The sequence below is a fragment of the Oncorhynchus clarkii genome, chromosome 32, assembly GCF_045791955.1.
Source record: "Oncorhynchus clarkii lewisi isolate Uvic-CL-2024 chromosome 32, UVic_Ocla_1.0, whole genome shotgun sequence".
Lineage (NCBI taxonomy): Eukaryota > Metazoa > Chordata > Actinopteri > Salmoniformes > Salmonidae > Oncorhynchus > Oncorhynchus clarkii.
The window spans coordinates 18,012,048-18,027,336 of NC_092178.1; the positions used below are offsets into that span (position 1 = coordinate 18,012,048).

A 15,289-nucleotide genomic window follows, 5' to 3' on the forward strand; every position below is an offset into this window, starting at 1 on the left:
ACCTATGTGAGAATGCTGTTCATCGACTACAGCTCGGCATTCAACACCATAGTACCCTCCAAGCTCGTCATCAAGCTCGAGACCCTGGGTCTCGACCCCGCCCTGTGCAACTGGGTACTGGACTTCCTGACGGGCCGCCCCCAGGTGGTGAGGGTAGGCAACAACATCTCCTCCCCGCTGATCCTCAACACTGGGGCCCCACAAGGTTGCGTTCTGAGCCCTCTCCTGTACTCCCTGTTCACCCACGACTGCGTGGCCACGCACGCCTCCAACTCAATCATCAAGTTTGCGGACGACACAACAGTGGTAGGCTTGATTACCAACAACGATGAGACGGCCTACAGGGAGGAGGTGAGGGCCCTCGGAGTGTGGTGTCAGGAAAACAACCTCACACTCAACGTCAACAAAACTAAGGAGATGATTGTGGACTTCAGGAAACAGCAGAGGGAACACCCCCCTATCCACATCGATGGAACAGTAGTGGAGAGGGTAGCAAGTTTTAAGTTCCTCGGCATACACATCACAGACAAACTGAATTGGTCCACTCACACAGACAGCATCGTGAAGAAGGCGCAGCAGCGCCTCTTCAACCTCAGGAGGCTGAAGAAATTCGGCTTGTCACCAAAAGCACTCACAAACTTCTACAGATGCACAATCGAGAGCATCCTGGCGGGCTGTATCACCGCCTGGTATGGCAACTGCACCGCCCTCAACCGTAAGGCTCTCCAGAGGGTAGTGAGGTCTGCACAACGCATCACCGGGGGCAAACTACCTGCCCTCCAGGACACCTACACCACCCGATGCCACAGGAAGGCCATAAAGATCATCAAGGACATCAACCACCCGAGCCACTGCCTGTTCACCCCGCTATCATCCAGAAGGCGAGGTCAGTACAGGTGCATCAAAGCTGGGACCGAGAGACTGAAAAACAGCTTCTATCTCAAGGCCATCAGACTGTTAAACAGCCACCACTAACACTGAGTGGCTGCTGCCAACACACTGACACTGACTCAACTCCAGCCACTTTAATAATGGGAATTGATGGGAAATGATGTAAATATATCACTAGCCACTTTAAACAATGCTACCTTATATAAATGTTACTTACCCTACATTATTCATCTCATACGCATACGTATATACTGTACTCTATATCATCGACGGTATCCTTATGTAATACATGTATCACTAGCCACTTTATACTATACTATGCCACTTTGTTTACATACTCATCTCATTTGTACATACTGTACCCGATACCATCTACTGTATCTTGCCTATGCTGCTCTGTACCATCACTCATTCATATATCCTTATGTACATATTCTTTATCCCCTTACACTGTGTACAAGACAGTAGTTTTGGAATTGTTAGTTAGATTACTTGTTATTACTGCATTGTCGGAACTAGAAGCACAAGCATTTCGCTACACTCGCATTAACATCTGCTAACCATGTGTATGTGACAAATAAAATTTGATTTGATTTGATTTGATTTGTGTAGGGAGGCTAGCACTGGAGTAATATGATCAAATTTGTTGGTTCTAGTCCGGATTCTAGCAACCGTATTTAGCACTAACTGAAGTTTATTTAGTGCTTTAGCCGGGAAAGTAGAGCATTGCAGTAGTCTAACCTAGAAGTAACAAAAGCAGGAATTAATTGTTCTGCATTTTTGGACAGAGTTTCTGATTTTAGCAATGTTACGTAGATGGAAAAAAGCTGTCCTTGAAACAGTCTTGATATGTTCGTCAAAAGAGAGATCAGGGTCCAGAGTAACGCCGAGGTCCTTCACAGTTTTATTTGAGACGACTGTACAACCAGTAAGATTAATTGTCAGATTCAACAGAAGATCTCTTTGTTTCTTGGGACCTAGAACAAGCATCTCTGTTTTTCCCCGAGTTTAAAAATAGAAAGTTTGCAGCCATCCACTTCCTTATGTCTGAAACACAGGCTTCTAGCGAGGGCAATTTTGGGGCTTCACCATGTTTCATTGAAATGTACAGCTGTGTGTCATCCACATAGCAGTGAAAGTTAACATTATGTTTTCGAATGACATCCCCAAGAGGTCAAATATATAGTGAAAACAATAGTGGTCCTAAAACGGAACCTTGAGGAACACCGAAATTTACTGTTGATTTGTCAGAGGACAAACCATTCACAGAGACCATCTGATATCTTTCCGACAGATAAGATCTAAACCAGGCCAGAACTTGTCCGTGTAGACCAATTTGGGTTTCCAATCTCTCCAAAAGAATGTGGTGATCGATAGTATCAAAAGCAGCACTAAGTTCTTGGAGCACGAGGACAAATGCAAAGCCTCGGTCTGATGCCATTAAAAAGGTAATTTACCACCTTCACAAGTGCAGTCTCAATGCTATGATGGGGTCTAAAACCAGACTGAAGCATTTCGTATACATTGTTTGTCTTCAGGAAGGCAGTGAGTTGCTGCGCAACAGCCTTTTCTAAGATTTTTGAGAGGAATGGAAGATTCGATATAGGCCGATTTTTAGTTTTATATATTTTCTGGGTCAAGGTTCAGCTTTTTCAAGAGTGGCTTTATTATTGACACTTTTGGTGAGTTTGGTACACATCCAGTGGATAGAGAGCTGTTTATTATGTTCAACATAGGAGGGTCAAGCACAGGAAGCAGCTCTTTCAGTAGTTTAGTTGGAATAGGGTCCAGTATGCAGCTTGAGGGTTTAGAGGCCATGATTGTTTGATCATTGTGTCAAGAGATATAGTACTAAAACATTTGAGTGTCTCTCTTGATCCTAGGTCCTGACAGAGTTGTGCAGACTCAGGACAACTGAGCTTTGAAGGAATACGCAGATTTAAAGAGGAGTCCGTAATTTGCTTTCTAATAATCATGATCTTTTCCTCAAAGAAGTTCATGAATTTATTACTGCTGAAGTGAAAGCCATCCTCTCTTGGGGAATGCTGCTTTTTAGTTAGCTTTGCGACAGTATCAAAAATAAATGTTGGATTGTTCTTATTTTCCTCAATTAAGTTGGAAAAATAGGATGATCGAGCAGCAGTAAGGGCTCTTCGATACTGCACGGTACTGTCTTTCCAAGCTAGTCGGAAGACTTCCAGTTTGGTGTGGCGCCATTTCCGTTCCAATTTTCTGGAAGCTTGCTTCAGAGCTCGGGTATTTTCTGTATACCAGGGAGCTAGTTTCTTATGATAAATGTTTTTAGTTTTTAGGGGTGCAACTGCATCTAGGGTATTGCGCAAGGTTAAATTGAGTTCCTCAGTTAGGTGGTTAACTGATTTTTTTTGTCCTCTGACGTCCTTGGGTAGACAGAGGGAGTCTGGAAGGACATCAAGGAATCTTTGTGTTCCTTGGTTGGGGTCTGAGCAGATTATTTGTTGCAATTGCAAACGTAATAAAATGGTGGTCCGATAGTCCAGGATTATGAGGAAAAACATTAAGATCCACAACATTTATTCCATGGGACAAAACTAGGTTCAGAGTATGACTGTGACAGTGAGTGGGTCCAGAGACATGTTGGACAAAACCCACTGAGTCGATGATGGAGTCCTTTTGGAGTGGGTCTGTGGACTTTTCCATGTGAATATTAAAGTCACCAAAAATTTGAATATTATCTGCTGACTACAAGGTCCAATAGGAATTCAGGGAACTCAATGAAGAATGCTTTATATGTCCCAGGTGGCCTGTAAACAGTAGCTATAAAAAGTGATTGAGTGGGCTGCATAGATTTCATGACTAGAAGCTCAAAAGACCAACATTTTTTTTTTTTGTAAACTGAAATTTGCTATCGTAAATGTTAGCAACACCTCCGCCTTTGCGGGATGCACGGGGGATATGGTCACTAGTGTAGCCAGGAGGTGAGGCCTCATTTAACACAGTAAATTCATCAGGCTTAAGCCATGTTTCAGTCAGGCCAATCACATCAAGATTATGATCAGTGATTAGTTCATTGACTATAATTGCCTTTGAAGTAAGGGATCTAACATTAACCTCTCTAGGGTATCTGGCCAATATCCAGTGAGGTTGCAGAGCGCCAAATTCAATTACAGAAATGCTCATTATAAAAATTCAGAAAACAAAACATATTTTACACAGGTTTAAAGATGAACTTCTTGTTAAACCAACCACAGTGTCATATTTATAAAATGCTTTTCGGCGAAAGCATACCTAGCCCAGAACATACCTAACCCAGAACATCGCCCAGTTGACAAATTATTGCAAACAGTAAACAGTCAAGCAGAAGCGTTACAAAACTCAGAAATAGAGAGAAAATTAATCCCTTACCTTTGATCTTCATATGTTGGCAATCAGAAGACATTCATTTACTCAACACATGTTTCTTTTTGTTTGATGAAGTTAATATCCAAAAACCTCAGTTTTGTTAGCGAGTTTTCTTCAGTAATCCACAGGCTCAAATTCAGTCAAAACAATCAGACGTAAAGTCTGTAAAGTTGTTTTTTTAGCCTAAATGATCTATAACATTTCAACTGGACAATAAAGTCTTCAATGTAAAAGGTAAACAAGAAATGCACATGTGCCTGAAAAAACTCTGCGTCATGTTAGGGTCCACTCGTTCAGACTGGTCTTACTCCCTCATTTATAAGAATACAAGCCTGAAACAATTTCTAAAGACTGTTGACATCTAGTGGAAGGCATAGGAACTGAAAATAGAGTCCTAAGTCAATGGATACTGTAATGGCATTGAATAGAAAACTACAACAACAACAAAAACTACTTCCTGAATGGATTTTTCTCAGGTTTTCGCCTGCTAAATCAGTTCTGTTATACGCACAGACACTATTTTAACAGTTTTGGAAACTTTAGAGTGTTTTCTATCCAAATCTAGTTATATGCATATCATATCTTCTGTGCCCGAGTAGCAGGCCGTTTAATTTGGGCATGCTTTTCATCCAAAATTCAGAATGCTACCCCCTACCCTAGAGAGGTTAAGTAGCCCTATTTTGAGATGTGAGGTATCACGATATCTTTCAGTAATGACAGGAATAGAGGAGGTCTCTATCCTAGTGAGATTGCTAAGGCGAACACCACCATGTGTAGTTTTGCCCAACCTAGGTCGAGGCACAGACACAGTCTTAATGGGGATAGCTGAGCTGACTACACTGACTGTGCTAGTGACTCCACTAAGCTGGCAGGCTGGCTAACAGCCTGCTGCCTGGCCTGCACCCTATTTCATTGTGGAGCTAGAGGAGTTAGAGCCCTGTCTATGTTGGTAGATAAGATGAAAGCACCCCTCCAGCTAGAATGGAGTCTGTCACTCCTAACCAGGCCAGGCTTGGTCCTGTTTGTGGGTCCCAGAAAGATGGCCAATTATCTACAAATTCTATCTTTTGGGAGGGGCAGAAAACAGTTTTCAACCAGCGATTGAGTTGTGAGACTCTGCTGTAGAGCTTATCACTCCCCCTAACTGGGAGGGGGCCAGAGACAATTACTCGATGCAGACACATCTTTCTAGCTGATTTACACGCTGAAGCTATGTTGCGCTTGGTGATCTCTGACTGTTTCATCCTAACATCGTTGGTGCCGACGTGGATAACAATATCTCTTTACTCTCTACACTCGCCAGTTTTAGCTTTAGCCAGCACCATCTTCAGATTAGCCTTAACTTCGGTAGCCCTGCCCCCTGGTAAACAGTGTATGATCGCTGGATGATTCGTTTTAAGTCTAATACTGCGGGTAATGGAGTCGTCAATGACTAGAGTTTTCAATTTGTCAGAGCTAATGGTGGGAAGCTTCGGCGTCTCAGACCCCGTAACGGGAGGGGTAGAGACAAGAGAAGGCTCGGCCTCTGACTCCGACTCGTTGCTTAATGGGGAAAAACGGTTGATCGTTTCTGTAGGCTGAATGAGCGACACCGGTTGAGCATTCCTACAGCATTTCCCTCCAGAAACCGTGAGACTGTTGTCCGGTTGCGGGGACCGTGCGAGGGGATTTATACTAACGTTACTATCTGTACTTACTGGTGGCACAGATGCTGTTTCATCCTTTCCTACACTGAAATTACCCTTGCCTAACGATTGCGTCTGAAGCTGTGCTTGTAGCACAGCTATCCTCGCCGTAAGGCGATCGTTCTCCTGTATATTATGAGTACAACGACTGCAATTAGAAGGCATCATGTTAATGTTACTACTTAGCTTCGGCTGTTGGAGGTCCTGACGAACCACGTCCAGATAAAGCGCCAAGAGTGAAAAAGTAGAATGAAAAAAAGTTGCGTGAGGGGAAAAACCAAAAATATAAACCGTAATTAAAATGTAAAAACCGTAAAGTTGTCAGGTAGCAAAGTAAGGTTGGCAACAAAATGCACAGCAACACGTAAACAAGTCTGCAAGTTGTGACCGGAAATGGCGTCACATTTGTGTCGGCTTTACTCATGCCACGGTCTCTGCATACAATATAGCTGATTACACGCACGCACCATTCAATCTGATCGCCCTCACAAACTAACTCACTTTGTTGCTAACATGAGTTCGTCCACCAGCCTGTTCTCATTATCCTCTGCCTCGACCAGGCTAAAACCTATCCAAGTCATAATACTCACCGTATTTGATGAGAAATATCTTCCTCTCCTGGTGACAGGCAGACATCTGGAGGCTACATGTCCAGTGGTGATAATACGTTGACATGGTGATGTAGAATAAATAAATACAATTTAAAGGGAAAAACTATTTGGTATACCAGCCTTTCCCGGCCTTAGCCATGGTCGCCATATGTAATACATGCTCATACCCCGCTATCACTTTGTATGCCATTATTGTATAAAATACACCGAATTTATCAGTTCAGGTTTCCCGCCCTCAAACATGCTAATACCAAAGCCTTTTTCAGATAATACATGTAATATAGATTATAATAATAATTATACAATTATCAAATGGTGTAGAGAATAGCGGTGAAATGCAACAATCAAATTCAGATCAACAGCATAGAATTCTGGTACCGCGTGCAATAACGGCTGTAAGGGCCGTTATTAATATTTATAAACTGGGTGGGTCGAGCCCTGGATGCTGATTGGCTGATAGCTGTGGTATATCAGACCTGTTTGCCACGGGTATGACAAAACATATTTTACTGCTCTAATTATGTTGGTAAACCATTTAATAATAGCAATAAGGCACATCTGGGGTTTGTGACGTATGGCCAGGTAAGATGGTAAGATCTTGCAAGAGTGTGCATAGCCTGAAACGCCCAGCCCTGAGAGGGTGGGGAGGAGGATCTGATGGTTCGCGGTGTCGAAGGCAGGGGATAGATCTAGGAGGATGAGAACAGAGGAGAGCGTGAGCTTTGGCTGTGCTGTGAGCCTCTGTGACACAGGAGCAGTCTCTGAGTGACCCGTCTTGAAGCCTGAATGGTTGGGGTCAAGAAGATTGTTCTGAGAGAGATAACGAGGAGGTTGATCAGAGACCGCACGCTCAAGTGTTTTGGAAAGAGTTGTTGACATCCAATGAGTCGAGTGTTGGTTTCTTGAGGAGGGGAGCAACTCTGGCCATTTTGAAGTCAGAGGGGACGTAGCCAGTGATTATGGATGAGGGAAGTGAGGAATGGGAGAAGGTCTCCAGAGAGGGTCTGGAGGAGGGGATGGGGTCGAGCGGGCAGGTTGTCGGTCGGCCAGACCTCACTAGTATGTCATCTGGAGAGAGAGGTGAGAAGGAGGTCAAGGCATAGGGTAGTTGTGTGAGTAAGGCCAATGGACTCAATAAGCTGAGTGAATGAGTAGCTGATGTCATCATCCCGGCCGGCTAGGGAGTGCCTAGCCGGCCGGGAGGTTATGGGATCCATATGCCTAATGGACAAAAATTAATGACCACTTTATTTCCATTGGACAAACTATATACACAAAAGCAAATACCACCGAATTGGGCAACATTGCTAGTCGTAGGATGCAGAAAGGGAGGAGAGTTGGGTCAACGAGGCTGAATCAGGAGACAGGGCGGAGAAGGATTTAGCAGAAGGAAGATATGATAGAAGAGGAGAGAGTAATGGGAGAGAGAAGATTGTGATGGCGTATGACCATCTGGGTTGGTGCTGAGTGTTTGGGGTTGGAGGAAAGGGAGACAGAAAAGGAAACAAAGTACTAATCAGAGACCTGAATTTGGGTTGCAGTGAGATTAGTAGATGAGCGGCCGCTAGTAAAGATTAGGTAAAGCGTATTGCCTGCCTTGTGAGTTGGAAGGGATTGGGGAAAGGGTGAGGAGAGTTGGAAAGATGTCGGGAGGTTGAAGTCGCCAAGTACAAAGAGAGGTGAGCCATCGTCAGGAAATTAGCTTATCAAGGTGTCAAGCTTATTGAGGAACTCTCCAAGGGCACCTGGTGGGCGATAGATGACAACAATGTTAAGCTTGAGTGGACAAGTGACAGTGACAGCATGGAATTCAAATGAAGAGATGGACAGGTGAGAGCGGGAGAAAAGAGAAGAATCTCAATTTAGGAGAAATGAGTAGACCTGTTCCACCACCGTGACGACCAGATGCTCTCGGACTATGAGAGAACCTAGTCAGATGAAGAAAGAGCAGCTGGAGTAGCAGTGTTCTCCGGTGTGATCCATGTCTCCGTCAGGGCCAAAAAGTGAAGGGACGGAAGGGCTGAGATGAACTGCACGTTCTTGACCGCACATCCAAACGCTGCCAGAGACCCGGAATTCCATATGGGTTGTTGAACAGTGTTGGAAGTCAATCTCTCTTGTTTTCACACAGCAAAGACCTTGAAGTCGTCAGCCACTAAGCCTTGGTAAAATACTCCAAACCAGAAGGTGGCAGTAGCGTTGTTTGGCAATGAATGTCCGTGTGTGTTGCTTTATGGTCTAGTCAATGTTAGCTGTGCTATTGTTGTAGAAATCCATTGTTGATACTAGCTAGTTGGCCACAGCTATATAACTAGGTAGCAAGATTAAAATGTAAATCACTCTACATTATCGCATGCAGCCCCTCTACATTTTGAGCTAGCTGGCTAACGTTAGCTAAATGGTTAGCATGATTTGCTAGCTAGATAGCTGTTGTGCTAGCTAGGTAAAGTAAAGACACTGCATTGATTCTCGGCAGCCAGCTACAGGCAGCTGCTTCATGAAAACAATTACATCACAATGGATTTATGTTACTAGCTACACTGGCCAGATGGCTAGCTTGGCAAAGGATTTAGTGTGACTGCCTTGCTCAGTTGGCAGGCTAGCTAACAAATAAGCTAATCCACATGATCAAAACTAACAAAAAATATCCTTCAAGCACACAATTCCTTAGCTAGATGTAAAACATAAAGACTTTCTCTAGAAAAAGGGGTATTATGCAGCTTTATTGTTTGTTAGAACAATTCTGATTACAAGGGGGTGAATTAGAACAGGAAAAGTGACTTTTTTTTTTACAATTGTCATTCCTGTCAGCTCCCCCACGTGGAGGTTTGTGCTCTCTGATTGTCTCAAAGTCAATTTGTCGTCCACTGCCGAGCATTGTGATACTACAATTAGAAGCGGCAGGTTTGTCAGTACACAGCAGGTACGTCTTTTGTTCTAACAAGAGAAGGAACGGCTCCTACTTATCGGCAGTAAGGTTCTCGGTGTGTAACATTCTTGGAAAGCATGAATGATTTTAAAGGGTATATGTGAGCAATAACTTGTTGTATACTGACATTGTTGGTCATAGGGTAAAATCCCTATGGGAAAAATGTATGAGATGGAGGGACGAAAGAAAGTGACACACAAACGCTCCATTTGCTGCACTGCTATTACACATTTTCCAACTCTAGGGACATTGACCTTCCAAATCACGGAGACATCTTCATCCCAAGTAAGCCTGATTTCAAACTCAAATGGCACAGAGAATTCGGGAGGCGGTCTCTCTATAAAAGTTGCTGGCCTCACACCAATACACTCAGATAACAGCCAGCCAACCCTTGTCAGTGTTGATATCCTATGTCGGGTCCTGTTAAATAACAAAGAAACTGATTTTGTTTCTGCAACCTCCCAGAATCTCAATCCGACATTCCAAAATGTAGACCGCTGTCTTTGCAAATTATTTTCTAACCAGGAGTGTATCAATTATTCTCAGATTCGGAGTGGCCTTTGAATAGTGTTAGCTCAAACAGTGCATATGACCTAAACTTTTGCCCCTGCTCTTCTGATTTCAATGTGATATCGATATGATTAACAAAATAGTGTTGCGTTTACTTTTCAGTGTTGGCAACCGACTTAAAACAAAATGCAACATTCCAAAATGCAGCTGCTGCGTTCTTCTGCAAGTCCTCTAACCAGTGATATACATATTCCTAGATTCTGTGTGGTTTATCAGTAGTGTTAGTTTGAACAGGACGTGAAACCTGACTATTGATTGCAACGTGTTATCGGTATGAGTGATGGATAAATAATTATTGCCACTTGTCAAACAACAGGGTTTTTGGTGCATATGCAGTTTATAAGGTGAAAAAGAATAATACAAGTAATACGATTAGTATTGTGGTACATGAATGTGTTGGTATTACATTTTATGTTTGTTTTCAATTTATCACAAACTGTTTCTGCGTATTGATTATTGATTTGGACACTTGAATACAATATTTGGACATTGGACTATTTATCAAAAGTTGTCAACAGGAAGCAGTGATGGCATTATTTTCAGCTTATGTTTATCGAATATAAAATTACATTTCAACATTAATTTCTAATAGTATTCTAATTAATCAGGGAAAAACTGCTGAATGAGTCCAAAAATGTGCTGTGATTTGATTTAATTGGATGATACAGTGCCTTGCGAAAGTATTTGGCCCCCTTGAACTTTGCAACCTTTTGCCACATTTCAGGCTTCAAACATAAATATATAAAACTGTATTTTTTTGTGAAGAATCAACAACAAGGGGGACACAATCATGAAGTGGAACGACATTTATTGGATATTTCAAGCTTTTTTAACAAATCAAAAACTGAAAAATTGGGCGTGCAAAATTATTCAGCCCCTTTACTTTCAGTGCAGCAAACTCTCTCCAGAAGTTCAGTGAGGATCTCTGAATGATCCAATGTTGACCTAAATGACTAATGATGGTAAATACAATCCACCTGTGTGTAATCAAGTCTCCGTATAAATGCACCTGCACTGTGATAGTCTCAGAGGTCCGTCAAAAGCGCAGAGAGCATCATGAAGAACAAGGAACACACCAGGCAGGTCCGAGATACTGTTGTGAAGAAGTTTAAAGCCGGATTTGGATACAAAAAGATTTCCCAAGCTTTAAACATCCCAAGGAGCACTGTGCAAGCGATAATATTGAAATGGAAGGAGTATCAGACCACTGCAAATCTACCAAGACCTGGCCGTCCCTCTACACTTTCAGCTCATACAAGGAGAAGACTGATCAGAGATGCAGCCAAGAGGCCCATGATCACTCTGGATGAACTGCAGAGATCTACAGCTGAGGTGGGAGACTCTGTCCATAGGACAACAATCAGTCGTATATTGCACAAATCTGGCCTTTATGGAAGAGTGGCAAGAAGAAAGCCATTTCTTAAAGATATCCATAAAAAGTGTTGTTTTAAAGTTTGCCACAAGCCACCTGGGAGACACACCAAACATGTGGAAGAAGGTGCTCTGGTCAGATGAAACCAAAATTGAACTTTTTGGCAACAATGCAAAACGTTATGTTTGGCGTAAAAACAACACAGCTGAACACACCATCCCCACTGTCAAACATGGTGGTGGCAGCATCATGGTTTGGGCCTGCTTTTCTTCAGCAGGGACAGGGAAGATGGTTAAAATTGATGGTAAGATGGATGGAGCCAAATACAGGACCATTCTGGAAGAAAACCTGATGGAGTCTGCAAAAGACCTGAGACTGGGATGGAGATTTGTCTTCTAACAAGACAATGATCCAAAACATAAAGCAAAATCTACAATGGAATGGTTCAAAAATAATCATATCCAGGTGTTAAAATGGCCAAGTCAAAGTCCAGACCTGAATCCAATCGAGAATCTGTGGAAAGAACTGAAAACTGCTGTTCACAAATGCTCTCCTTCCAACCTCACTGAGCTCGAGCTGTTTTGCAAGGAGGAATGGGAAAAAATGTCAGTCTCTCGATGTGCAAAACTGATAGAGACATACCCCAAGCGACTTACAGCTGTAATCGCAGCAAAAGGTGGCGCTACAAAGTATTAACTTAAAGGGGCTGAATAATTTTGCACGCCCAATTTTTCAGTTTTTGATTTGTTAAAAAAGTTTGAAATATCCAATAACTGTCGTTCCACTTCATGATTGTGTCCCACTTGTTGTTGATTCTTCACAAAAAAATACAGTTTTATATCTTTATGTTTGAAGCCTGAAATGTGGCAAAAGGTCGCAAAGTTCAAGAGGGCCGAATACTTTCGCAAGGCACTGTATATCAGAAAATGTGAACTGGTTTGACCTGTCCACTATTGTCAATGACAATTGTTTTATTTTAGGTTAGGTAGCAAGCTATCTAGATTCTTTATTCATTCTGTCTCATTTAAGTGCTTACCCATTCATGTTTGCCCATCTATGCAAATCTACATGTCTCTGGTATTTCTTTGTCTCTGCTATTTCAGCTTCCCATATGATGTCACTGAGAAGAAAGATGTCAAAGATGTCACAAAGATGTCACTGAGAAGGCTGGGGAAGAAGGAGATGAGGACCTCTCAGATAGCGAGGAGAGTGTGTTCTCAGGACTGGAGGACTCTGGGAGTGACATTGATGAAGAAGAAGAGGATGATGGGGACGACGAAGAGGAGGAGGATGATGATGCTGCTGTCATGCTAGATGAAAATCTGAAGAATAGCAGTGGTGCTGAAACATCTGCTGAACCAGCTGAGCCTAAGGTGAATTATGGGAGTGTTTATTTTACACAAATTAAATTGTAGGGTCCTGAGTTTTTCCTGACCACGTGACCTTGCCCGGAGAAACACTAAGCTCTAGTTAAAGGTAGTTTATTGAGTGCAAACGTTTTGACCCAAAGGTCTTGACTTTGTCTGACCTTGGACTCCATAAACGGAGTAGTCAGCAGTGTGGGAATCTATTTTGTTTTGTGACTACTTTTTGTACCTTGGCAGCACCTGACTCAACAAGATCACACATTTCTTTGTGTTCTTGCAAAATGCATCTATACATTCTTCATCATAGCAGTAAATGGTTATTAAGTCATTGCAGTGTTGTTGGATAGGTGAAGTGTGTTGTGCGATTACTAGATGGGTAGAATCAGAAAGCTGGCTTGCAAATTGACTGTTTTCTCTGAGTGCTCAGAGCATTCTGGACATTCAGGCCGAAGTAGGGGATTTCTGAGTGTTCTGATTTCTCAAAGGAAAGGAAGAAGCACAACTTTAATGTGCTAAACTATGCTACTTTTTTAAATGAATGGTAACTTTCTGTTACTGTAGTTGTCATGTTATCAAGGAATGATAAAGCGACTGACAGTCATTTCCCAATAGGTGTACGTATATTTCTTTGTCAAACAGCGTGTTTCTGATAAATCCATGTGGACATCAAATGCTACAAATACATTCAGGTAATTTGGACCCACAGTCAAAAGCACCCTTGGATTTCTACGGAAACATACAGTTGAAGTCGGAAGTTTACATACACCTTAGCCAAATACATTTAAACTCAGTTTTTCACAATTCCTGACATTTAATCCTAGTAAAATTTCCCTGTCTTAGGTCAGTTAGGATCACTACTTTTATCTTAAGAATGTGAAATGTCAGAATAATAGTCAAATGATTTATTTCAGCTTTTATTTCTTTAATCACATTCTCAATGGGACAGAAGTTTACATGCACTCAATTAGTACTTGGTAGCATTGTCTTTAAATTGTTTAACTTGGGTCAAATGTTTTGGGTAGCCTTTCACAAGCTTCCCACAATAAGTTGGGTGAATTTTGGCCCATTCCTCCTGACAGAGCTGGTGTTACTGAGTCAGGTTTGTAGGCCTCCTTGCTCACACATGCTTTTACAGTTCTGCCCACAAATACTCTATAGGATTGAGGTCAGGGCTTTGTGATGGCCACTCCAATAACTTTTTTTAATTTATGGCGGTTTTGGAGCAGTGGCTTCTTCCTTGCTGAGTGGTCTTTCAGGTTATGTCGATATAGGACTCGTTTTACTGTGGACATAGATACTTTTGTACCTGTTTCCTCCAGCATCTTCACAATGTCCTTTTGCTATTCTGGGATTGATTTGCACTTTTCGCAGCAATGTATGTTCATCTTGTCATGACGTTGGCCTGGGGGTAGGTTTATGACAGTCATAAATACCTCTTCCCCCCTTTTCCCTCTCTCTACCCTACTGAAGTTATATTTGCAAAACCCTTGGGTAACATATAAATTCTGGGGACATCAGAAGGTGGGGGGAAATTAACTGTATTCAGGTAATCAGACCAATTGAACATATGGTACTTAATGAATATCAGTTCGGTTGTCATCTGAGACATTCTCATCAATGATAAGATGACATAAACTCTACAGTGGAAAGTCTACACATCAGAGTTACTGGATTCACATGGGATTGTTGTTAAATTTAAATGTTTGAATATGAAATTATTCATGATGGGATGAAATGTGATTTTAGCTTCTAAAATGTGAGATTTGGGTTTTCATGAGATAGGGCTCTGTTCAATCAGTGGCCCGCCCCTGTGAAAGGACATGGGCTATAAAACTTTTCAAACACGCCCTCCTCTCCCTTCCTATATAAGCCCTTGACGACAATATAACCTCCTGTTCCGAGGACGTGAGGACGACGGTCCGATGTCTGAATGGTTCAGATAATAACTACAGAACGAAGCCAATATCCGCGTGTGCTTTGGTTGCGAATGTTATGAACTTTGAACTCTTATTCACTACAGAAGTGATACCTCCTAGCCGTTGAGTTAGCAACAGCCGCTGCAAACAAGGGTTAGGAAAGAACAAACAGAGTATCCCGTCTACCACACAACAACGTTTCTACAACGTATTCAATTGACAACCAGAGACATTCTTCAAAGGACTCGGTTGGGAAACACGGCCTTCCATCTACCACCAACCTACCAAAGCGCAGCTCGGAGTAAATATTTATAGCATTTTCCTTTTCCAAATGGGCGGTAATTTAGAATGCATAAGATACTGTATTTACGATAGCACAGCTTCGCCCTTTGTTCCTCAGTCTTCCCGCTCTTTCACTTTCACCCAGCCCCTTTTCTTTTGTGTAACAAGCTGTCATATCTGTTCCGCCCGCTAGGGACGTTTTCCTTTATGATGTAATTTGTAATAAAGTTATGATTTAATTATGTGTGTGTGTAATTCTGTGTGATTTAGTTAGGCATTTAGTAA

At 42.2% G+C, this 15,289-nt stretch overlaps 1 protein-coding gene across 1 annotated transcript in view; it reads left to right on the forward strand.

Moving 5' to 3' along the window:
* LOC139392113 (ribosome biogenesis protein bop1-like) overlaps positions 1 to 15,289 on the forward strand; it is a 37,033-nt gene that overhangs the window by 9,422 nt on the left and 12,322 nt on the right. The window contains exon 2 of the mRNA XM_071139831.1: positions 12,572 to 12,812. Coding sequence (XP_070995932.1) covers positions 12,572 to 12,812 — 241 coding nt within the window. The remainder of the gene's footprint in view (positions 1 to 12,571; positions 12,813 to 15,289) is intronic.